General features: G+C 44.9%; 1 protein-coding gene across 4 annotated transcripts in view; it reads right to left on the bottom strand.

Moving 5' to 3' along the window:
* LOC143928328 (histo-blood group ABO system transferase 2-like) overlaps positions 1–26,338 on the bottom strand; it is a 281,371-nt gene that overhangs the window by 221,101 nt on the left and 33,932 nt on the right. The window contains exon 1 of one of the 4 annotated variants that reach the window (XM_077453175.1): positions 14,043–14,173. The exons of 2 other annotated variants lie outside the window; for them this stretch is intronic. Coding sequence is in view for 1 of the 2 variants with exons in the window: in XM_077453173.1 (XP_077309299.1) it covers positions 13,358–13,378 (21 nt within the window). In the remaining variant the exon portion in view is untranslated. Of the gene's footprint in view, positions 1–13,357; positions 13,474–14,042; positions 14,174–26,338 lie in introns of those variants that run through there. One more of the 4 variants, XM_077453173.1, reaches the window with a different exon arrangement.

The raw sequence follows: 26,338 nt of genomic DNA, 5'->3' as shown, positions 1-26,338 counted from the left end.
ACGCGCCTGCTCTACGGCCATCATTCGGCTAAAGGGCGGGCGCGAGGAGGTTAAAGTGGAAGTAAACCCATGGATTTAAACAGTTTAAAAAAAAAAAAAAGGCATGCCGGGAATGCTAACTGCACATTGGCTGTGCTCTCAGCCAAACTATCAAACCATCCAATGGCTGGTGTCATAACGAATCACATGTGCAGCACCATAGCAGTTGAAGATTAAACAGAGGCAAAGATGGCAGCTTCCTTGGCTGAAAACGATATGGGAGTTTACTTCCACTTTAAACATAAAAAGGAGTATATAATTAGAGAGTGGAAAAAAACCTACTAATTGTTACCTGCTATTTTGTGTACAACATGGTGGTGAGGAATTAAGTTTTATACTGAAAAAAATTTAAATAAAAAAATAAATAAAAAATCTGCTGAATTACAAATTGTTGCGGACAAACAAAAAGGTAGACCCTGAAAGGATCGCTGGGTCTATGCACTGTGAACACGTTGGGGGGGGGGGGGGGTCGGGTCTGTGCACTGTGAATACAGTGGGGGGTACACAATATGTAGCTCACCACACTACAATTCAAGTAGTGTAGCATGTATGTGGGAACACATTTCACACTAGGAACTGCATGTGAATTGCACAGAATTCTGTGCGGTTCCTGTGCAATTCACATGCTGTTCTGTGCAGTGCATGCACTACTTTTTTAAACGCACGTCAACTTCACAACATGGCACTTTTGTACTATGCGATCCGGTGAGGGGCAATGCACTGTTTGCGACCTGCGTTTGGGGTGTCATTAACTTTGCACTGACCACTGGAGCAGATTGCAAGGGCAGTGCGATTGGCATATGGTGTGGGGAGCCACACAGGAACATGGCTTTCCCGCACTGTATTCTAGTGTGAATGGGCCCTTACAGGGTTAGCTGCAGTTCTTAGGTTAGCCCACTTATTTGTATTAATTTGGGTAGGTGGATACAGGATATCCAAATGTTCATTTATTACAAGGAGTGATGGGTGGGATGTGTACCTGGTCTATCCAAGAAATCACAATTTAGAATGGGATGGAAATGATCACTGGTAGTATAGCAACATGTTGGAGAAGGGGAATGATGGATTATGACAAAGTTGATCATGATTTTCCTGGCTGTTTGCTGGTAAAATGGCTTTGCTGTGGTCATTTGGGTATGGTCAGACAGTGTCTTTATGGACATGTGGTCTGGGTGGACAGAGTCTAGACATGTATATGAACTTCTTCCAGTTATGATGAATTTTAAATGATTTTCTACAATATATTGTGGATTTTATTTTCTTTAACCCACTGCTACCTCCTGGCCCTTTAATAGCTTCTAAATGCCAGGAGGCTGCACATGCACAGTTCCGAAGTCGGCCAGGCTTGGCCGACGTGATGACACCTGTGCAGTTCTGTGATGGCTGGGCTTGGGCGGGGGAGTAGCAGGCGTGATGTCATTGTGCTTCTTGGCGCCTTGCAACAAAGCCAGCCAGGAGCGTGGTCCAAAACTGGAGGAGGAGAGACTGGTGGTGGTGCTGAGGAGAAGCAAGGTGCCTGGAGCCAGAGGACCATGACTGACTGACGTCAGCAAGCAAGCACTCACTTTTGGAGGAGGTCAGCATGACATTACTCTAGCCACCAGTCAGGCTACACATCAGGGGAATCACCAATGTAAGGTGGGACTTGGGGAGTCAAAACACTAAGGTAAGGGGGCACACTGATAAAAAGATTCTCCCTTGTATCAGTACCTTAGTGTATTCAGTATATGGTCACCAGAGTCCCCCCATATCAGTGTCCTCAAAGTTCCCCTTTACATCACAGTCTACAGGATTTCCCCTTACAGTGCAAGGGGGAACTCTGCGGACCATGATGTAAAGGGAAACACTGCAGACTCAGATGTAAGGGGGACTCTGGTGGCGACCACCTTACATCAGAGTGCCCCCCTTTACACCAGAGTCCCCAGCATTCTGCCTTACATCATGACCTGCAGCGTTCCCCTTTACATCAGGGTTCACAGAGTTCCCTTGTACTATAAGGAGAAATCCAGCAGACTCTGATGGCCCCTTACATCGGAGTTCTAAATAACATCACGGAGGGTCTGTAGCATTCCCCCTTACATCAGGCCGCAAAGTTAAGGGAGTACTTTGTAAAGGGGAACTCTGTGGAGTCTGATGTTAAAGAGAGCTCTGTGAACTCTTATGTTATGGTAGGAGGGGTTCTGGTGACCAAAGACCCCCTTGCATCAGAGTTTCCCTTTAAAGCAGAATCAGCAGCATTCCACCTTACATCAGCGTTTTTCTTTACTTCAGGGTCTGCAGAGTTCCCTTTTACAAGAGTTCTGCCTTGAACTGTAAAGGGGAACTCTGCAGATGTAAGAGGGAACTCTGTGCTGGGTTATATTAACCTGGCATTCATGTAAAAACCTACATTAGACTTACCGGTAATGGTATTTCTACGAACCTTCCAGGACGGCACACCTGAGAGAGGAGGGCTCCTCCATACAGGAAACACAATCAATTGACAGCTTAATATAAGTCCCCACCCTTCCCTTTGATCCCCAGTTTGTAATAAAGTAATCCCGAACTGGTTCACAAGGAGAATCATTCCACATAGATACTCCACCACCTAGTGTTTAATCCATTTTCCCTCTGCCAAAGGGCAGGAACTATACTTGCCATCCTGGAAGGTTCTTAGAAGTACTGTTAAATGGTAAGTCTAGCGTAGGTTTTCTCCTATCACTTTCCAGGAGAGGATAATCAAGTAACCACAGGCCTACCTTCGGGGTGGGACCACATCTTGTAGGACCTTCCGGCCAAAGACCAAGTCTTGCTGTGACTTCCAGATGTTAGAGCTTCAGGAACGTATTGACTGGACCAGCTGGCGGCGCTGCGGATTTGTTCCCAGAAGGCCCCTTCTTTCTCAGCCCAGGAAGTCGCTTGTGCCTTGGTTAAATGGGCCTTCAAATTTGCTGGTACTGGGACCCCAGAACTCTCATAAGCCAGATAGATGACTTCCATGATCCACCTTGAGACCAAGGCTTTAGAAGCCTGGGGTCCCTTCCTTGGCCCAGCTTACAAAACTAGTAGGCGATTGGATTTTTCGCAAGCGTGACATTGGTGGTCACCCTTGATTATAATAGAGTAGATATACTTTCCTCAGTTATAATTTTTATTTTTTATTTTCTTCATGCCCTCAGTTTGCAGTGTGTCATTTTGGAACAACTGCTCCCTCTTGTGTTCAAAGTGCAGCGCTACACATAGGGGAAAAACACATACTACAAGTATGGGATTAGGAGATGAGGCACAGGTGCACACAGCACTAACATACCTCCGTTCTTCCACCCCGCATGATTCACAACAGACACAGTCAATAAAAGGTTGAACAAATAAGTTATTCTTCTTGTTGCAGTCCAGGGGAAATGTGAGCTGCCTCCTCCTTCTAGTTCCTTTTTGAGTAGCTAATTCCCTTTCCCTTAATGAACTGACCAATGCCCATCTGAAAAGCGCCTTGGTAAATTGATGCTGGAAGTCCCAGGGAATTAAACCAGGCATCCTGGCTGGGATGATTCTATTTCTGAGAAACAGGAAGTAACTGCAAAGCGGTCGGAGTAGACCGGGGTATCATCCGGACTTTCCTGAACCGGCCTGGGGAGGATCGCAGGAGGCAAGATGGGCTGCCCCGGTCTACTCCGTCCGCTTTGCAGTTACTTCCCGTTTCTCAGAAATAGAACCATCCCAGCCAGGATGCCTGGTTTAATTCCCCAGGATTTCTTGAGCTACTTACTGTGTGTGGACCATCCAGCACTGGGGCCTCTGAAACCCCAGGCCTTCAGGTTAGGTTCCTGCTCTCCAGCACTGGGGCCTCTGAAACCCCAGGCCTTCAGGTTAGGTTCCTGCTCTCCAGCACTGGGGCCTCTGAAACCCCAGGCCTTCAGGTTAGGTTCCTGCCAGAGGCGGCTCTAGACTTTGTGAGGCCTTAGGCAAAACTTAGACATGAGGCCCCATTCACACCCATAATGGGAAAAATTTTATAAAAACGATAAAAATTAACTGTATAAATGTGCATATATTAACTTAAATCCTATGAACTATGAATTCACAGTTTCTATAAATTTGTCTAACCAATTATTCTTTAATCAAATATTAAACATATGGTGGGTGGGTGGGTGTGTGTATATATATTATATATATTACATGCACACAGATATAGATCAAATTGTGCAGCTGCCTGCTTATTATGCTCTGTGCTGTCTCGTAAATGTGAATTCATGCAGGAGATGGTCATAGACTGCGGAAAATGATACAGGAGATGGTCAGAGCCTGCGTGTGGACAATGATATAGGAGATGGTCAGAATCTGTGTGCGGCCATAATACAGGAGACGGTCAGAGACTGTGCAGCCATGATACACGAGACAGTCAGAGACTGTGCAGCCATGATACAGGAGACGGTTAGAGACTGTGCCAGCAGTGATACAGGAGACAACCAGAGACTGTGCAGACAATGATACAGGAGACGGTTTTATGGTAATGACAAGCAAACCCTTACCTGGCTAACACGGTAAGAAAAGTTGAAGCCACAGACAGGGTGCTGACAGACAATCACACCAGAAAGATGCAGGAGATGGTCAGAGACTGTGCGGAAAATGATACAGGAGATGGTCAGAAACTGCGCAGCCAATGATACAGGAGACGGTCAGAGACTGCACAGACAATGATACAGGAGACGGTCAGAGACTGTGCAGCCAATGATACAGGAGACGGTCAGAGACTGTGCTGCCATGATACAGGAGACGGTCAGAGACTGTGCTGCCATGATACAGGAGACGGTCAGAGACTGTGCTGCCATGATACAGGAGACGGTCAGAGACTGTGCTGCCATGATACAGGAGACGGTCAGAGACTGTGTCGACAGTGATACAGGAGACGGTCAGAGACTGTTCCGACAGCGATACAGGAGTTTTATTATGGTAATGACAAGCCAACTCTTACCTGGCTAACACGGTATGAAAAGTTGGAGCCACAGACAGGGTGCTGAAAGACAATCACACCACAAAGATGCAGGTGATGGTCAGAGACTGTGCGGAAAATGATACAGGAGATGGTCAGAGACTGTGCAGACAATGGTACAGGAGACGGTCAGACTGTGCGATCAATGATACAGGAGACGAACAAAGACTGTGCGGACAATGATACAGGAGACGATCAGAGACTGTGCGGACAATGATACAGGAGACGATCAGAGACTGTGCGGACAATGATACAGGAGACGATCAGAGACTGTGCGGACAATGATACAGGAGACGATCAGAGACTGTGCGGACAATGATACAGGAGACGATCAGAGACTGTGCGGACAATGATACAGGAGACGATCAGAGACTGTGCGGACAATGATACAGGAGACGGTCAGAGACTGTGTGGCCATGATACAGGGATAATCAGAGACTGTGCGGACAATGATACAGGAGACGATCAGAGACTGTGCGGACAATGATACAGGAGACGGTCAGAGACTGTGTGGCCATGATACAGGGATAATCAGAGACTGTGCGGCCATGATATAGGAGATGGTCAAAGACTGTGCAGACAGTGATACAGGAGATGGTCAGAGACTGTGCGGACAATGATACAGGAGACGGTCAGAGACTGCGCAGCCATGATAACAACAGAATTAGCATAATTGATAACTTAACTGTCTAATGCTTCTTCATCGTCAGCAGGTTTATGGAGAGGGTAACACTGCTGTATTACTTAACTGTAATAGAGAAGGTGGTACTGTCAAACCATTCTGGGTGTACTGTCTGGCAGAGGAATATGAATCACAAAAATATCTGCACAGAATTATAAATCTTTTGGTAGAGGAAACATTTCACATATGTGTGTGAATAGATGTTTGCCTGGCGTTAATTTTGAAAGCAGAATGAGCAAGATAAATAATTAAAATAATTAAAATTAAAAATAAAATAAGCCCTCCAGTTTGAACAACAGCCAGCCTCATTAAATGGCATTCAACTGGAATGTACATGCCCTCAGCCTGTCATTCAAAAAGTAAGGAGAAGGGCACAATGATGATCCCATCCAGTGGTGGCTGGCGCTCAAACTTTTTGGGGGGGCAAACAAACTGTGCCATCAAATGCAGCCACTGTGCCCATCAAACGCAGCCACTGTGCCCATCAAACAAAGCCACTGTATCATCAAAAGCTACTAAGGTCCAAAGAGAATAAGAGAACCAACCTTCAGTATGGTGGAACTATTTTAATCCTATTGATCCAGGCAAACCAAAACCTCAGTAAAGCAGATGACAAGTTATTTTTACAATATGGGAAAATAAAACTGTACACGATACATGAACTATTATTAATTTGAGAAAAGAAGCACTTTGCCATGAATGAAGAAGCTACTCCAAGAATTGATAATATGACCTAAAGCCCATGCAGAGATAATATAGTCTTTGACTTGGGGGTGCATTGTTGTAGATATATATACATACATACATACATACACACACACACACACACACACACACACACACACTATATTTTATATATATATATATATATATATATATATATATATATATATATGTGTGTGTGTATTTTACAGTTATAGACACTACCTGCCCCTGCTCCTCACCTTGGTGACTAATTGGTGACTAAAGGTAGCAGGATTTAGAGAAGCAACACACAATGTTCTCTCTCTGCCCTGCAGTGCAATCTGGGAGTTGTAGTCTCTGCAGAGCACAGGCACCAGACGGCCATGTTGAAGTCTGTGTGCCTGTGCTCTGTGGGAGAACTACAATTCCCGCCATGCACTGGGGCCGCCGTTGCCGACTTTAGGGGAAGGGATAGGACACGGAGGACGGCGCTGCAGCAGTGGAGCCTGCTATTGGACGCAGGCAGACTGACCATGCCCACACCATCCAGCACCATGTCGAGTGACTGTGAACATTACTGTTATCCCCCCCCCTCATCCACCACCGCGGAGCGCGGCAATGGATCAGCTCACTCTGCACCACAGCTGTGTGCAGCGTGCCCGCCGCCCACTCCCCCTGCCACTTGCGAGTCCCAGTCCCAGTGTCCCACCCTGTACACAACAGCAGCACAACACCTGAAAGGCAAATTAGGCAATTGCGCGACGGTGAGGCCCTTTCTGTAGGCGAGGCCTAAGGCAATCGCCTAATTTGCCTACTTAAAGAGCCGCCTCTGGTGCCTGCTCTCCAGCACTGGGGCCTCTGAAACCCCAGGCCTTCAGGTTAGGTTCCTGCTCTCCAGCTCTGGAGCCTCTGAAACCCCAGGCCTTCAGGTTAGGTTCCTGCTCTCCAGCTCTGGAGCCTCTGAAACCCCAGGCCTTTGAGCCTTCTCCTTGGAGTTACATTTTTGGTTGCTTTACTGGACTTGGTTTCTTCCCAATCTCCCCAAGAAGCATGTGACCTCAGTATATATATCAGTCCCGCCCCTGCCCATACAAATTAATGCTTGGGCCAGGGTCATATACACTGCCTGCACTCCTGTCCCCAGTCCACCTTCGTTCCAGAACATTTCTTAGGGAAAGCAAGGGAGGTTTATCCAGGGCAGAGTACAGGTGGTCACACCCCCCTCTATTTATCACTCCTCCCAAACCAAAATGAAACAACCAGGCCTAAAAAAAAAAACAAAAAAAGTAAGGCACTGGCAATTTTACCTATTAGCACCCACCTAAAGGTGGTGGGCGCTACATGTAATAATACACATCTTTTCAACACTTATTTACAGAGGATCCACGGATATGCCATTCATATCACCCCTGACCATCCACGGGGGACCTTACTCCCAGGGACATCCATCTCCTGAGTGTTTTTCCCCATCAAATTATCTTGGGTTTTCCACCTCAGCTCCCGGGGCTGGTAAATTGGTCGGCCGGCCTGCAGCTCTCATCGCTATATTGTAAGTATGGGTGGATATTTTCTATACGTTTGTTTTTCTTCCCCCTCCCCTCTTACATTGAGACCGATTATTAATGTTTAGAACTTGATTGTGTTTCCTGTAGGGAGGAGCCCTCATCTCTCAGGTGTGCCATCCTGGAAAGGGATAGGAGAATTTTTTTTTGCCTTTTTCTTATACCTTAACCACTTAACGACCAGCGCACGCCGATGTACGTCCTATTTTTGAAGAGGGATATCTCGGTAACGGCAGCAGCTGCTGCCACAGCCGAGATATCCATCTCTTCAGGCGCCGGTCGTCTGTATGATAACGGTGGTCTCCGAGGCGGGTTCACCCCCACCTCCCGCGCCTTCCGTCGCTTACCGGAGCCGTCGGTAGCGGCAGAGGCGATTGGGTCCTTTTCCTAGCTGGGTATAGAGACGAGTGAGGCTAAGATTGCCCCCACTCGTCTCTATACCATAGGAGGGTGGAAGCGACGTCAAAACGTCACTTCCGCCCATACCCCTTAAAAAGGTATATTTTTTTAAAGTAATTTTTTCAAATGACTTTTTTTTTTTTTTTTTTTTTTTTGCAGTCCAAATATGATATCGGAGGACTTTTTGACCCCAGATCTCATATTTATGAGGACCTGTCATGCATTTTTCTATTACAAGGGAGGTTTACATTCCTTGTAATAGGAATAAAAGTGATCCATTTTTTTTTTAAACTGTGTAAAAATAAATAAAATCAATTAAAATAAATAAGGAAAAAAAAAAGGTTTTTAAAAACACCCCGTCACGACGAGCTCGAGCGCATACGTAAGTAGCGCCCGCATATGAAATACGGTACTCAAACCACACATGTGAGGTATCGCCGCGATCGGTAGAGTGAGGTCAATAATTCTAGCCCTAGACCTCCTCTGTAACATAAAAATGCAACCTGTAGAATTTTTTAACCACTTGCCGACCGCCGCACGACGATGTACGTCGACAGAATGGCACGGGCAGGCATAAGGGCTTACATGTACGTCCTTGCCTGCCCGCGGGTCGGGGGCCCGATCGGGCCCCCGCCCGGTGCCTGCGGCGGTCGGTATTCGTTCGGGAGCGATCCCGGACGAGGGGACGGCCATTCATTCATGGCCACCCCCTCGCGATCGCTCCCGACGAATGAAAATGCTCCGTGACATCACTTCCTCTTCTGTAATGTAAACACAGGAGAGGAAGTGATGTATTCTCTCCTCCGTGTCGGTATTTTTCGTTCCGACACCGAGGAGAGAGGATCGGTGAGTTGCACCAACACGACACTACACAGTAGAACATGCCAGGCACACTCACACCCCCCCGATCACCCCCCCAATTACCCCTGCCCCCCAGTCACAGTGACACCAATGTCATTTTTTTTTTTTTTTTTTTGCATTGGTGTCATTTGTGACTGTAATAACTGTTAGGGCAGTTAGGGTTAGCCCCCTTTAGTTCTAATGTACCCCCCTAACCCCCCCCAATAAAGGTTTAACCCCGTGATCACCCCCCGTCGCCAGTGTCACTAAGGCTGGGTTCACATTGCAGCGGTTTATGAGAACGAATGTGATTCGCACCGCACTGCAGTGCAAATCACATCCGATCTCTGTGCGATTCGAGTTCAGCCATACAGATAGTATGGCTGAATTCGCATCGCACCCGCCGCACCCGCCGCAAATTCGCACAGGACCCTTTTTTTGGCCCGCAGCAGAATCGAATCGCATGGGTGTTCACACCATGCGATCCGAGTTTGCAGATCGCACTGCGATATGCGAACTGATCTGGGGGTGTCATTAACATTTCACTGACACTCCCAGCAGTTCGCATAGGGCAGTGTGAACTGCCGCCGGGAGGCATGCGATGCGGGAACCCGCCGCGGATTCGTGGCGTTCCCGCATCGCTCCAGTGTGAACCCAGCCTAATAAGCGATCGTTTTTCTGATCGCTGTATTAGTGTCACAGGTGACGCTGGTTAGGCAGGTAGGTATTTAGGTTCGCCGCAGCTTTTTATAGCGCCAGGGACCCCCATATACTACTGCATAAAGCCCCCTGATTGCCCCCTAGTTAACCCTTTCACCAGTGATCACCATATAACTGTTACAGGTGACGCTGGTTGGTTAGTTATTTTTTTATAGTTTCAGGGCACCCGCCATTTATTACCTAGTCTCACTAGTGTACCCCTAAATTTAGGGGTGTCTACTTTCCAAAATGGGGTCATTTGGGGGGGGTTTGTGCCATCTTGGCATTTTATGGCCTTCAAAACTGTAACGCCCTTAGAAAGCCTGAAGGCGGTGCTTGGTTTTCGGGGCCCCGTACGCGGCTAGGCTCCCAAAAAGTCCCACATATGTGGTATCCCCGTACTCAGGAGAAGCAGCAGAATTTATTTTGGGGTGTCATTTCACATATGCCCATGGCATGCGTGAGCAATATATCATTTAGTGACAACTTTGTGAAAAAAAAAAAAAGTTTGTAATTTTCCCCCAACTTGTGGCAAAATATAAAATATTCCATGGACTCAACATGCCTCTCAGCAAATAGCTTGGGGTGTCTACTTTCTAAAATGGGGTCATTTGTGGGGGTTTTGTGCCATCTTGGCATTTTATGGCCTTCAAAACTGTAATAGGTAGTGAGGAGTGAAGTCAAAAATTTACGCCCTTAGAAAGCCTGAAGGCGGTGCTTGGTTTTCGGGGCCCCGTACGCGGCTAGGCTCCCAAAAAGTCCCACATATGTGGTATCCCCGTACTCAGGAGAAGCAGCAGAATTTATTTTGGGGTGTCATTTCACATATGCCCATAGCATGTGTGAGCAATATATCATTTAGTGACAACTTTGTGTAAAAAAAAAAAAAATTTTTTTTTTTGTCATTATTCAATCACTTGAGGCAAAAAAATTAAATATTCAATGGGCTCAACATGCCACTTATCAATTTCCTTAGGGTGTCTACTTTCCAAAATGGGGTCATTTGGGGGGGGGTTTGTACTGCCCTGCCATTTTAGCACCTCAAGAAATGAGATAGGCAGTCGTAAACTAAAAGCTGCGTAAATTCCAGAAAACGTACCTTAGTTTGTAGATGTGACAACTTTTGCGCAAACCAATAAATAAACAATTATTGACTTTTTTTTTACCAAAGACATGTGGCTGAATACATTTTGGCCTAAATGTATGACTAAAATTGAGTTTATTGGATTTTTCTAATAACAAAAAGTAGAAAATATCATTTTTTTTCAAAATTTTCGGTCTTTTTACGTTTATATCGCAAAAAATAAAAATCGCAGAGGCAATCAAATACCATCAAAAGAAAGCTCTATTTGTGGGAAGAAAAGAACGCAAATTTTGTTTGGGTACAACATTGCATGACCGCGCAATTACCAGTTAAAGCAGCGCAGTGCCAAATTGTAAAAAGACCTCTGGTCATTTACCAGCAAAATGGTCCGGTCTGAAAGTGGTTAAATGTCGCTTATGGAGATTTGAGGCTAAAAGTTTGACGCCATTCCACGAGCGGGAGCAATTTTAAAGCGTGACATGTTGGGTATCAATTTACTCGGCGTAACATTATCTTTCACAATATAAAAAAAAAATTGGGCTAATTTTACTGTTTTCTTATTTTTTTATTCAAAAAAGTGAATTTTTTTCCAAAAAAAGTGCGCTTGTAAGACCGCTGCGCAAATACAGTGTGAATTAAAGTATTGCAATGACCGCCATTTTATTCTCGAGGGTGTTAGAAAAAAAACAATATAAAATGTTTGGGGGTTCTAAGTAATTTTCTAGCAAAAAAAACTGTTTTAAACATGTAAACACTGAGTCTGAAAAAGAGGCCTGGTCCTTAAGTGGTTAAACACATTGCTAATAGCACCAGGTACATGTTTGTAGCTCAAGGATTGCAATTTGCATGGTTTTGATCTGAAAACGGTAATTCTATGTACTTTTTTGAAGCGTCAGTAAAAGTTTACTGGGGGGGGTTGGCAACTCTATACCACATTTAACAAACCATAGTATAGTTGTATCCAGAGCCCCTGGCATAGAGGTTTTGTTATTTTATACTGAAGCCAACCTATGGTTGCTAAGAGTTAGTATGCAAGGTGGGAGTGAAAGCTGCTTTATCTAGCAATTTGAAAGATTTCACAAATCTGAAAACGCCCTCTGAAATTTTTTGCTGCACACAGAACTAGAACAAGTATTTTGCCTACATTTCCAAAAGAAAGGATGGCTGCAACTACTGCACAATGCGCTTATTCAGCAACAATTATGGACAAGCAATTCCCAGCAGTTGACCACACAGTCAGCTACCATAGAAAAAAAAAAGAAAGCAATCATTAGGGTGGATTTACAAAAGGCAAATACAGTAGACTGTGCACTTTGCATGTGCAGTTGCCCTCGTTTCCCTCAGAGCTTAGTAAATGTTGTAAAGCTCTGCTGATTTCCATCATGCAAATGATGTTCAAGTCAAAATGCTTATTTTTTTTCCTTGCATCTTATTGGGCATTCTTTACAAGGAAAAGCTTTGAGGCCTCATGCACACCGGACGTTTAAAAAACTATGAGTTTTTAGAAGTTTTTTCAATAGAGTTTAGCATTTTTTGCATTTTTCCGCGTTAGCGTTTTTTATTTTTATTTTTTGAAGAAAAAAACGTTTTTTTGTTTTTTTTTCAATGGATCAAAAACATTAAATGCTCAAAAACATAGCTCTCCAGCCTTTATCAGCGTTAGAGCATTTTTACAGCTGAAAAACATCTCAAAAACCACTATTTTATTTTTTTATTTTTTTTTACTGCTCAAAAACGTCACTGCCCAAAACTGCTGATAACAGCCTATGTGTATAGAAAAAGAAGAAAACTGTGCTAGACCCAATTATAAATAGTTAATGAAATAAATACATATGTATGAGTAAATACAAATGCATCTATAGGCTGCAGCTCGACTGTGGGATACACACACAATAAATAGAAAAAACAAATATGGAGCTGCGCCAATGTGTGCATGGACACATAGGATAACATGGAGCGTTTAATGACGGTAGAAAAAAAAAATGTCTACTGCCAAAAATGTCCTATGTGCATGAGGCCTAATACATTTACCAAGCTCTGGGCGAAAAGCCTTTAGAAAATCCAACACAGTGGATTGACATGCAAGTGAATCAAGCCTGTTCATATACCTATGCTGCCATACAGTGCGTTATGGAAACCACAGCCTGCATTCATTTTACTGCTTCAAATACACACTTTGGAGTCCACAGAACTAAACGGTATAGCAGAAAAACGCATACAGGGTGCCTTTTGCTGTATTTTAATGAAGTATGTCATTTGACCATATAAAGTTAAGGTGCAGCGCTTAAATCATAATCCAAAAAAGACAATCCAGGAACAAATGTTCAATGGTAGTTCAATCTGTGATAGGCAGGGAATAGGAAGACCCGTCACCAGCACCCAACAATACAGCCGCTTACCCCATGTAGTGGACCCTTCATCACAAAAGGTCACATCAGCATATATAGAGTAAACTAAGGTAAGAAGGAAGCCCATCAATCTTCATGCACTCAGTTGCAGCAGACCGGATAGTGGATGCAGCAAACCTGGATATGACTCTGTTCAAAATTACACTCCAGCGGTAATCATAGGGGGTGGTGTGGATAGAGGGGGCAGCGCCCTTAATGGACGGGCCGCTACTGATGACCAGCCTTGGTTAAAAAAAAACAAATCTGGCTCCTGCCTCATAGATTCAAAGCAAAATGTGTCAAGCCCTGTCTAAATGCATGTTATGATTTTTTTGAATGGTGCCATTTACAGGGTGCAGTCAGTTTAGCTGTATTTAGAGTGGAAATAATTCTGTGCGTCCAGGGTCTGATTAGAGATTCTAAAACACAGCTACATGAATACAAACATGTGTAAACACATCTAAAACAGGTCTAAAAGGGACATTCAAATGCATGCTATTTATACTTCCCAGAACTCCCCTCCTGCGTTTAGATAAGGTAAATGTATATTAAGCCCTATACAGATCTGTGATAACAGCTTGACATACAAAACAAAATGCAAACAAGTACAACATTATTAAAAACTAGCAAAGAAATGCAATATGTATAAACACAGATGTTTAAAAAAAAAAAAAATTTAATCGAGTTGGTAAATTACCTATAAATGGTAATCCTTATTTCCTGACTCCCTGGTTCCAGCACAAGGACAAGTATTGCACTGAGCGTATTTGATTATAACACAAAAACCAACATGACCTGCACAGTCTGCCTGCATTTACCGGTATGCTACAAATCTCACTCTGTACTCTAGCTCCCCTTAGTGCTCACAAAAATCTCAAAAATGTGTCCTGATACAAGAACAGCCATAACCTGCACTCACATGCCTGAATAATACTGTATTCTGAAAGTCACATCCCTTTAAACCTGAACTCCACACCAAAAAAAAATAAAAAAATAAAATAAAAATTATATATATATATATATATATATATATATATATATATATATATATGGAACAAAAAATAAAATGAAGTGTAAGCCCTTGTACACACGGTCGGACTTTCCGACAACCAAATCTGTCGGATTTTGTCCGAAACTGTTGCATACACAGTCGGACAAAGTTGTCAGAAAATCCAATCGTACTTAACGAGATGACGTTATTTCGTTAGGATGGGACTACGTTCAGGCTAGTAGCCAATAGCTTTGGTTTAGGAATTTGATCTGAGCATGCGTGGCACTTTGTCCGATCGGAATTCTCTACACATGATCGGACAAAGTCCGATCGGATCATGTTGTCGGAAAATTTTATAGCCCAGCTGGAAAATTTGGTCCGTCGGATACTCAGACGGAAACAGTCCGATGGAGCCCACACACTGTCGGATTATCCGACAACGCGGTTCTATCGGACATTGTCCATCAGAATGTCCGACCGTGTGTACAAGGGCTAAGAAGTGCAGGTCCCTGAATCAGCCTCTTGTAGTCCACTGCACAGGAAAATCTCATCACAGCAACTTCTTGTAGTCCACTGCACAGCAAAGCCGCACAAGCAGACAATCAGTTGTGTTGCAGTGCAAGCAGCATGTTGATAGGAGAAGAGACCAGAGATCAGCTCATAAGTCTGCTGTTTCTTCTTTCACTGCCCAGTCACAATCTGGGGGAGGGACAAGACCTGAAAGTGTTACTGGACAGCAGCAAAAAAAATCTGGTCTCCCACCACATTAGACTGTTTGGGAAACAATCCTCTGATGGTGACACAAGCTCAAACACAGAAGTCTAAGCAATAGCTGGTTTCCACCAGAGCTCCCGATTGTGGGCATGGGTTTCGAAATGTTCTGGTGACAGGTTACGTGGCCTTTAGGATTGCCCCAACACAGGGTGAGCAAGAACAGGAAGGCTATGATGTGGAGATGGTACACTGGAAAGTGGAGAATAGCCAGATCCAGGTAGAGATTGACAAAGGGTAGAGTGCAATAACAACACTACAGGTAAAGCCACACCATGCCGATGCATGGGTGGGAGTGCCAGCTCAGCTCACCAATGATAGCATTAGAAGATCTGGACAGCCACACATCCAGAGACTCGCCTTTATTTTCAAATATGATAAAACAGAAACACGGGCATCAAGGAGAAGGAGCTTGACCAATGGGTAAGAAAGCAGAAGAGGGGTCAGGTCAGTGATGGGCGAGACAGCAGAAAATACAAGGTTCATATGAAGGTCCTGGGTCAGGCAGCAGTCAGGTAAAACCCTGTCAACAACGAAATAGGTAAATTGGTGTTATAGCTCTTTTATGCTGGCCATACACGGCTAGAAAATCTCTCAAGAAAAACATTTGATACGCTCGATCGTGTGACTTTTGAAACATTAGTGGTTACATTTCTATTCTCAAAATGCTAATTTTTTGCCCAAAAAACCAACATGTTGGAATTGACAGCGCATGCGCATGTTAAAATGTAACGCTCAATTCAACAAGCAACGAACAGAAAGATCTTTCTAGTTATGGACTTTTTGTTCACATGGGCAAATAGAAAATATTGTACCTATTACATTGTCAGATGCATTTTAAAAATCACATGAGGCAACACCTCTTAAAAACTATTGGCAAACTAGGCAACAACGTGTTGAGACACAACCTTTGGCCATGAGATATGTATTTTCTGTGCTCAAACGATTGACACATTTGCAGAGAGACATGATGCCGTCAACACTATGGCAGTGTTGGACTTTCGGGATTAGTTGGTAGATATTTTGCAATAATTGTGCTCAGTTTAACTGCTTGCCGACCACCTCACGCCGATATATGTCAGCAGAAGGGCTCGTACATGCAAACTAACGTACCTGTACATGGCCCTTTAAGAGGCGGCCAGTGGTAAGCTCCACGAGTTGGGTCGCGGGTCCCACGGACTCGATTGCTGCGGGGATACCCGCGATCACCTCACGGAGAGAAAGAACGGGGAGATGCTAATAAGCATCTCCTCGCTCTGCCTAGTGACAGTGTCACTGATCTCTGCTCCCTTATGATTGGGAGCAGAGATCAGTGACATGTCACACGTAGCCACACCCACCACAGTTAGAAACACTCCCCAGGGCACACTTAACCCATACACTGCCCCCTAGTGGTTAACCCCTTCACTGCCAGTGTCATTTACACAGGAATCAGTGCATTTCTATAGCACCAATTTCTGCATAAATGACAATGGTCCCAAAAATGTGTCAAGAATGTCTGATGTGTCCGCCATAATGTCGCCGTCATGGGGAGAAAAAAAAGCTGATCTCCGCCGTTACTAGTAGCTCCCCCCCCCCCCATGTAGTAAAAAAAAAAAAGTAAAAAAATAAATAAATAAAAACATGTCACTTTAAGAGAAAAATATGTATTTTTTTAAATTTCCCTCCCTATGTGCACTGGCGCCGGGCGCAGTGCAATATAGGAAGCTCCATGTCTATGCAATTACAAGATTGCAGACGAGGCGCATCATTTGGCCAAAAAAAGAGCGTTCTGTGGTGCAGCCGATCGCTCCACAGCTTCTGGCGTGATCGACTGGCTGAGCAAGTGCATAGACTTGAACTTTGAGTGAGCGATGGGCGGTGCTTCCTCAAGGAAGGGACGTTGGCAGGCACTTCTCTGTTCTGCCGCCTGAGAGGATCAGGTAAGGGGCTGCCGCATGGCAGCTTAGAAATTCTTGATTATTCATTCAGCCCAGCCACCGGTACCCCCTCCACAGGGTTACTATGGTGGTTGCACTCGACAGCATAGCCCCCTGCTAATCAAGATTTAAAGAAAAAGTGTTATCGGTGGCCGGCAGCATACACCCCCACCCAAGAAGCTTTAAAAAAAGGGTTATTAATAATAACCCTTTTTTTTAATCTTGTCTAAGGGGGGGGGGTATGCTGCCGACCACCATTAGATAGACCACCGGTAGATATGTGCGATTTGCATGTTGTAGATATGTGCAATTTACAGGTTGTAGATATGTGCGATTTGCATGTTGTAGATATGTGCAATTTACAGGTTGTAGATATGTGCAATTTGCATGTTGTAGATATGTGCAATTTGCATGTTGTAGATATGTGCAATTTGCATGTTGTAGATATGTGCAATTTACAGAATGCAGGTATGTGCTATTCACAGGTTGTAGATATATGCGATTTGTAGGTTGTAGATATGTGCGATTTATAGGTTGTAGATATGTGCAATCTACAGGTTGTAGATATGTGCGATTTGCATGTTGTAGATATGTGCAATTTACAGGTTGTAGATATGTGCGATTTGCATGTTATAGATATGTGCAGTTTACAGGTTGTAGATATGTGCGATTTACAGGTTGTAGATATGTGCGATTTGCATGTTGTAGATATGTGCAATTTACAGGTTGTAGATATGTGCAATTTACAGAATGCAATTTACAGAATGCAGATATGTGGTATTCACAGTTTGTAGATATATGTGATTTGCATGTTGTAGATATGTGCAATTTACAGGTTGTAGATATATGCGATTTACAGGTTGTAGATATGTGCGATTTGCATGTTGTAAATATGTGCAATTTACAGAATGCAGATGTGTGATTTACAGAATGCAGATATGTGCTATTTACAGGTTGTAGATATGTGCTATTTACAGGTTGTAGATATGTGCAATTCACAGGTTGTAGATATGTGCAATTCACAGGTTGTAGATATGTGCGATTTGCATGTTGTAGATATGTGCGATTTACAGGTTGCAGATGTGTGATTTACAGAATGCAGATATGTGCGATTTACAGAATGTGATTTACAGAATGCAGATATGTGCGATTTACATGTTGCAGAATGCAGATATGGGCAATTTACAGGTTACAGAATGCAGATATCTGCGATTTACAGTTTGTAGATATGTGCTATTTACAGGTTGCAGATATGTGAGATTTACAGAATGCAGATATGTGCGATTTACAGAATGTGATTTACAGAATGCAGATATGTGCGATTTACAGAATGCAGATGTGCGATTTACAGAATGCAGATATGTGCAATTTACAGAATGCAGATGTGTGATTTACAGAATGCAGATATGTGCGATTTACATGTTGCAGAATGCAGATATGTGCAATTTACCGGTTGCAGAATGCAGTTATGTGTGATTTATAGAATGCAGATATGTGCAATTTACAGGTTGCAGAATGCAGTTATGTGTGATTTATAGAATGCAGATATGTGCAATTTACAGGTTGCAGAAGGCAAATATGTGTGATTTACAGGTTGCAGAATGCAGATTTGTGATTTACAGGTTGCAGAAAAGGTGCCTGATGTGGTTATACACAAGATAGGCATGATTCATCTGCTTTAGTAGAGCCCTGTGTATAATGTGCAGCCTGGTATATGATGTTGATTAGATAAGGGGTGTGGCTTGTGAGAGGTGGGAGGGGCTAAATCTGAGAGGCGTGGTCTTGCGCCCCCCCATCCTAAAACTTCACCAGCCGCCACTGGTTAGATGTCAAAGGAAAGATTATTATTATACAGGATTTATATAGTGTAGACCGTTTACACAGTGCTTTACAACATTAGGGCAGACAGTACAATTAAATTCAATACTTGGGGGAATCGGAGAGCCCTGCTCGTTAGAGCTTACAAAATTGCAAATCTTTGCATTGTCTTTAAGGAGGAATATAAAAGAAATAAAAAATAGAAGATTCAAAAAGATCTGTTGCTGGAGCTGATGTCAGTGTACCTTGATTGTGGTATTTCGAGAGCCTACGTTTTCTCTTGTGTCTGGAGACCCCAAGTACTAATTGCTGCTCCTTGGACCCTAATTCCCATGGGTCACCCATATCACTTGAAATATTTGACCATGAAGAAAACATTGACGCACAGATAAAATAATACACAAACTGTTTATTAAATTATATCTTTAGCAAGGATACACATGTGTAATGTGCACAAAAACATTTATGCTAATTAAAATGAATTGGCAGAATATTAAGTAGGAAACAGGCCACTTTACATGTTTTGCCATGAAACAGCCCCACTTCCCAAAAAAAAAAAAATATATATATATATATATATATATATATATACACAGTACAGACCAAAAGTTTGGACACACTTTCTCATTCAGGCTGGGTTCACACTGCTGCGGGGGGAGATCCGGATGTGATTCGCACCGCAAATCACATCCGATCTCCGTAGCGACGCGAGTTCAGCCATACAGATAGTATGGCTGAATTCGCATCGCTCCCGCAGCAAACTCGCATGGGACCCTTTTTTTGGTCCGCAACAGAATCGGATCGCATGGGGGTTCACACCATGCGATCCGATTCCTGTGCGAGTCGGCAGATCGCACTGCGATATGCGGACGGATCTGGGGGTGTCATTAACATATCATTGACACTCCCAGCCGTCCGCGTAGGGCAGTGTGAACTGCCGGCGGGAGTAATGCGAAGCGGGAAAACGCCGCGGATTCGTGGCGTTCCCGCATCGCAGCGGTCTGAACCCGGCCTCAAAGAGTTTTCTTTATTTTCATGACTATGAAAATTGTAGATTCACACTGAAGGCATCAAAACTATGAATTAACACGTGGAATTATATACTTAACAAAAAAGTGTGAAACAATTGAAAATATGTCTTATATTCTAGGGTAGTGATGGCGAACCTTGGCACTCCAGATGTTTTGGAACTACATTTCCCATGATGCTCAACTACACTGCAGAGTGCAAGAGCATCATGGGAAATGTAGTTCAAAAACATCTGGAGTGCCAAGGTTTGCCATTACTGTTCTAGTGTCTTCAAAGTAGCCACCTTTTGCTTTGATTACTGCTCCGCACACTCTTGGCATTCTATTGATGAGCTTCAAGAGGTAGTCACCTGAAATGGTTTTCACTTCACAGGTGTGCCCTGTCAGGTTTAATAAGTGGGATTTCAAGCCTTATAAATGGGGATGGGAGACCATCAGTTGTGTTGTGCAGGAGGTGAATACAGTACACAGCTGATAGTCCTGCTGAATAGACTGTTAGAATTTGTATTATGGAAAGAAAAAAGCAGCTAAGTAAAGAAAAACGAGTGGCCATCATTACTTTAAGAAATGAAGGTCAGTCAGTCCGAACAATTGGGAAAACTTTGAAAGTGTCCCCAAGTGCAGTCGCAAAAAACCATCAAGCGCTACAAAGAAACTGGCTCACATGAGGACACCGCCCCAGGAAAGGAAGACCAAGAGTCACCTCTGCTGCGGACGATAAGTTCATCCGAGTCACCAGCCTCAGAAATCGCAGGTTAATAGCAGCTCAGATTAGAGAACAGGTCAATGCCACACAGAGTTCTAGCAGCAGACACATCTCTAGAACAACTGTTGAGAGGAGACTGTGTGAATCAGGCCTTCATGGTAAAATAGCTGCTAGGAAACCACTGCTGAGGACAGGCAACAAGCAGAAGAGACTTGTTTGGGCTAAAGAACACAAGGAATGGACATTAGACCAGCGGAAATCTGTGCTTTGGTCTGATGAGTCCAAGTTTGAGATCTTTGGTTCCAACCACCATGTCTTTGTGCGACGCAGAAGAGGTGAACGGATGGACTCTACATGCCTGGTTCCCACCGTGAAGCATGGAGGAGGAGGTGTGATGGTGTGGGGGTGCTTTGCTGGTGACACTGTTGGGGATTTATTCAAAATTGAAGGCATACTGAACCAGCATGGCTACCACAGCATCTTGCAGCGGCATGCTATTCCATCCGGTTTGTGTTTAGTTGGACCATCATTTATTTTTCAACAGGACAATGACTCCAAACACACCTCCAGGCTGTGTAAGGGCTATTTGATCAAGAAGGAGAATGATGGGGTGCTGCGCCAGATGACCTGGCCTCCACAGTCACCGGACCTGAACCCAATCGAGATGGTTTGGGGTGAGCTGGAATGCAGAGTGAAGGCAAAAGGGCCAACAAGTGCTAAGCATCTCTTGGAACTCCTTCAAGACCGTTGGAAAGCCATTTCAGGTGACTACCTCTTGAAGCTCATCAACAGAATGCCAAGAGTGTGCGGAGCAGTAATCAAAGCAAAAGGTGGCTACTTTGAATAACCTAGAATATAAGACATATTTTCAGTTGTTTCACACTTTTTTGTTCAGTATATAATTTCACATGTGTTAATTCATAGTTATGACGCCTTCAGTGTGAATCTACAATTTTCATAGTCATGAAAATAAAGAAAACTCTTTGAATGAGAAAGTGTGTCCAAACTTTTGGTCTGTACTATATATAATAATCCATGTAGCTCTCCCTATTTTGGCGAGCTGAAGCTGTTGGCAAACAGGGGCAGTTCAGGTGCTAAGTTTTCCAGATCTTCACTCTCCAGAGATTAGGGTTCCTGTCAATAGAACCTCTCTGTCAGTGGAAGATGAAGACATGTAGTAGCCGGTTTGCCGACGTAGGAAGTTGTGCAGCACACAACAACATTCCACTATTGCATTAATCTTGGGCAAACTCAAATTGATGTCTGTATGAAATATGCGGGAACCTATTTGACATTATGCCGAAGGCATTCTCCACCACTCACCTGATTTTGGAGACTCTGTAATTATACATTTTTTGTTCTTGGGTTAGGTTCCGCATAGGGTATGGCTTTAGAATATTATCCAGCAGAGGGTGTCCCGTACCTGGTGGCTGAGCTCACGGATGCTGGGAGTGGCTACTCGTTTACTTCTGGCTCAAGAACTCCTGGTAGAGCGGACAGATGTTCAGGAGCACAGAAGGGGCACAAGCGCCTAGCAGGTCACTGATGCAAGGGCTGGTCCGGACTCTAAGGAGCAGAGAGGTACTGGATGTAGGCTGGAACTGAGGTCAGCAAGGAACAGGAGCAGCAGGAACACTCACACAGGATAAGGGAGGAAGGTGTCTTGTAGTTCAGGACACTCAGCGGACCTTCAAGCAGATCGGGTAGGATGCTGGACGGCAGGAACAACAGCAAGGCGGCAGGCAAGGCGTAGTTGTAGACAAGCCAGGCAGGCAGCAAGGGGTCGTCAGAGGCAAGCCGGGTAACAGGTATCAGGTAGTAATCAGGACAGAAACAGGGGGTCTCTCAGGAATGCTGTAGACCGGACAGCAAGGAGGCAAAGTGACAGGTCCCTTTTAAATAACCCCTTTCGCACCAAGAACTGTCATGCTGCGTGCCCGCGCGCACACACCAACCCCTCCGCACACCCACGTGCGCCCACCATCATTAGCGTGCGCACCCGCGTGCGCCCGACAGAGTTAACACGCACATGGCAATGTAATGTGAACATGCCCTCCCACTCACAGGTAGTGTGAACCGGCACTTACAGAAAAGAGAACCTCAAATGGTTGTATATTGTTCATACTATAACGGACAAACAAGCAGACACAAAACTATAGGTTTGTGAAACTTGGATCCTGTGTCATGGAACTATTTTCTTGTTCCTGTCCCAGAACAAGAAAATAGTTCCATGACACAGGATCCAAGTTTCACAAACCTATAGTTTTGTGTCTGCTTGTTTGTCCGTTATAGTATGAACATTATACAACCATTTGAGGTTCTCTTTTCTGTAAGTGCCGGTTCACACTACAGCGACTTGGGATCCGACTTGTCAGACCTCAAGTCACCCCACGTCGCTGGACATAAGAAATTACATTGACGTGAATGAAAGCTGTCTTATGCCGCGTACACACTATCAGACTATCCGGCGGACTTAGTCTGGCGGACAAACCGCCGTAAAGTCCGCCGGACTGTCCAAATGAGCGGACCTGCCCACACACGGGATTTTTCCAGCGGACTATCCACCATACTTTTGAAATGAACGGACTTGCCCACACCTGGAGGAAAGTCCGTTCATTTTGAACGCGGCTCCAGGTAGCCAGGACTAGCGAAGGAAGTCAATTGACACATCGCTGGCCCCATCACCTTGTATGGACTTAAAGGGGAAGTCCTACGCTGAAAAAACGGCGTGGGGGTCCCCCCCCCCAGGTCCATATCAGACCTTTATCCGAGCACGCTACCCGGCTGGTCAGGAAAGGGGGTGGGGACGAGTGAGTGTGCTTTGGGGAAGGGGGGGTCATGCGGCCCCCGAAGTCGGAAAAAGATCCCCGGGCGGTGGCGACGAAGAAGAAAGCCGGGCTCCTCCGCTAGTAAAAGAGTTAGCAAAAGAGCAGAAGATAGCAGAGGAGTCCGGCGAGAAGACCCCCCAAGATGGAAGAAGACCCCCGAAGCTGTGCAATAAATTATTTTTAACCCTTGTGTGTTGTCTTTTATTTACATTTTTTTCACAGGTGAATGGGTAGGGGTATTTTCTACCCCATACTCATTCACATAGTGTGGGGGGCCGATATCCAGGGGCCCCCTTATTAAAGGGGGCTCCCGGATTCCGATAAGCCCCTGCCCATAGACCCCGACAACCAACAGCCAGGGTTGTTGGGAAGAGGCACTTGTCCTCATCAACATGGGGACAAAGCACCCCCCCATGTTGAGGGCACGTGGCCTGGTACGGCTCAGGGGGGGGGGGGGGGGCGCTCGCCCGTCCCCACCCCTTTCCTGACCGGCCAGGTTGCGTGCTCGCATAAGGGTCTGATATGGACCTAGGGGGGACCCCCACGCCGTTTTTTCGGCGTAGGGCTTCCTCTTTAAGTCCATACCAGGTGACGGGGCCAGCAACGTGTCAATCTCGCCGCTTTCGGCGGTGACATTGACTTCCTCCGCTAGGCCCAGCTACCTGGAGCCGCGCTCAACACGGTCATTTGAGACTTTACGATGAAAAAGTCTGCTGGAGCCCACACACGATCAAATTGTCCGGCGTAATGCGGTCCGGCGGACGAAGTCCGCCACACAATTCGGTCGTGTGTACACGGCATTAATGTACACTACTGAAATCACTCAGCCCTTGTACACACAGTCGGAGAATCTGTCGGAATGAGTCTTATCGGACCGTGTCGTCGGATAATCCGATTGTGTGTGGTATGAATCGTACTGATTCCGTCCAAATCTCCGTCCGACCCAATTTTCCAACATGTTGGAAATATTTCCCGACCAACTCCGACCGTGTGTACGTGGGCTCAGACTTCAGAAAAGTTTCCTGTACTACTTCAAGGCAACTTGTACCCATAGATTTCAATGAAAGTTGCCTCCAAGTTGGATCCCTATCTTAAAGGGGTTGTAAAGGTAAATGTTTTTTCACCTTAATGCATTCTATGCATTAAGGTGAAAAAACATCTGACAGTGCCTGTGCCCCCAGCCCCCCGTTTTACTTACCTCACCCCTCGAAAATCCCACGCTCGCCCCGTTATCCTTTCCACCGTTCAGCCTGGCCGCTGATTGGCTGGATGGAAAGCAGCGCAGCCATTGGCTTGCGCTGCTGTGAATCACATCCACTGGCGCGGAGCGCCTGGGGGCGGGACCCTGTGATACCACGATCAGCTATAGCCGCCGGCTGTATCACGAGAGCCCACCCGCAGATGCTTCTCACCATGCGAGGGAGCTCGCATGAATGTGAGAAGCACCTGCGGGAGGAAGCCGAGACAGCCGCCGAGGGACCCCAGAAGAGCAGGTTCGGGCCCACTCTGTGCAAAACGAGCTGCACAGTGGAGGTAAGTATGACATGTTTGTTATTTTAAAAAAAAAATCACTTTACAATCCCTTTAATTGATGTGATTTGGATCCGACATTACAGGAAGATTACCCAGGAATTCCCTGAAGTTGCCCGACTTTCTGGTCATTGTAGTGTGAACCAGCACCAAGGTTTACAATTAAAAAATAAAATAATTTTGACAAATGAACCTACCTTCAAATACTCTCTTAAGACATTAGTGATAGCCTTGCATGTTTCTGGAATAATCCGGCCCAGTGCCTGCACTGATATCCCTGTTTTGAACTTAAGCTCTTCAAGTGTTCTTCCTGTTGCTAAGAAGCGCAGGGTTGCTATAAGTCTCTGCTCTGGGCTGATTGCTTTCCTCATTAAGGAATCTGTCTTCTGTATATGAGGACCAACTTGTTCAAGTAGAATGTTGAAAGCTTCTTTGCAGGGGTCAAGTCCTGGGGAAAAAAGTGTGGGAACTCCCACCAAAGATCCACTCCCCCACCAAAAAAAAAAGTGATACGTTCATATGCACGAACACTTCAAAAGTGGTATTTTTCATCCAATTTTCGTATTGGGTGTATGAAGCTTAACTGTTAGTACATAAAAAAAAAACAATCCTCAATAAACATAAATACGGTAATTCTCTGAATAATCAGCATTCATTCAATTGTGCTTTCATGCAAATGTGAACATCATGTTCTGATCTTTATTGGGGAATTTTATTTTGTATATTGAATGTTTATGTGATGAGTTTACACTTTTCATTGAACAGAGTTTGGATAACACAGGGTTAAATGGAAAGGTCATAAATTAACTGCACATTATCTGTTTGATGCTTGGGGAGATAGTGATGTGTTCCTGCAAAGGAGATGTATGTTAGCTTGGGGGGCTGCAAACTCTGCAGGGCTCCAACACACACTCGCTGCTATTCCAACCCTTCACATATTTCCACATAAACTTCCCTCCTGGCATTAAACTTTGCCAGGTATTGTGCTCAGCTTACCACCCCAAACTGATGTTCCTCCCTCAGCTCACCTATCTCCTTGTATGTCCTGTGAGCAGAATAGCTGATCTACCCATCAGCTAGACCTAGACCTGATCTACCCGTCAGCTAGACCTAGACCTGATCTACCCGTCAGCTAGACCTAGACCTGATCTACCTGTCAGCTAGCTGTGATTGGCAGGTAGATTGAAGCGGAAGCTGTCATGGGGCCCCCTACTGGCAATGCCTGAATGGTCACTTACTATTGCGAGCTGTGTCGGCGGCTGCTGGTGTAGCACCTGCCAAACAGCTCGCATACTTCAAAGTCTTGCAGGACATGGCTGCTAACGGGAACTGAGTTCCTGTTGTGGAAAAAGTACAGGAACTCTGTTCCCATGCGTTCCCGCAGGACTTGAGCCCTGCTTCT

Source organism: Lithobates pipiens, unplaced genomic scaffold (genome assembly GCF_037356315.1).
Source record: "Lithobates pipiens isolate NorthernLeopardFrog02 unplaced genomic scaffold, aLitPip1_a1.2 Scaffold_23, whole genome shotgun sequence".
In the NCBI taxonomy this organism is placed as follows: domain Eukaryota; kingdom Metazoa; phylum Chordata; class Amphibia; order Anura; family Ranidae; genus Lithobates; species Lithobates pipiens.
Note: the sequence above shows the minus strand (reverse complement) of the source record. Positions and strands in the feature narration are given on the sequence as shown.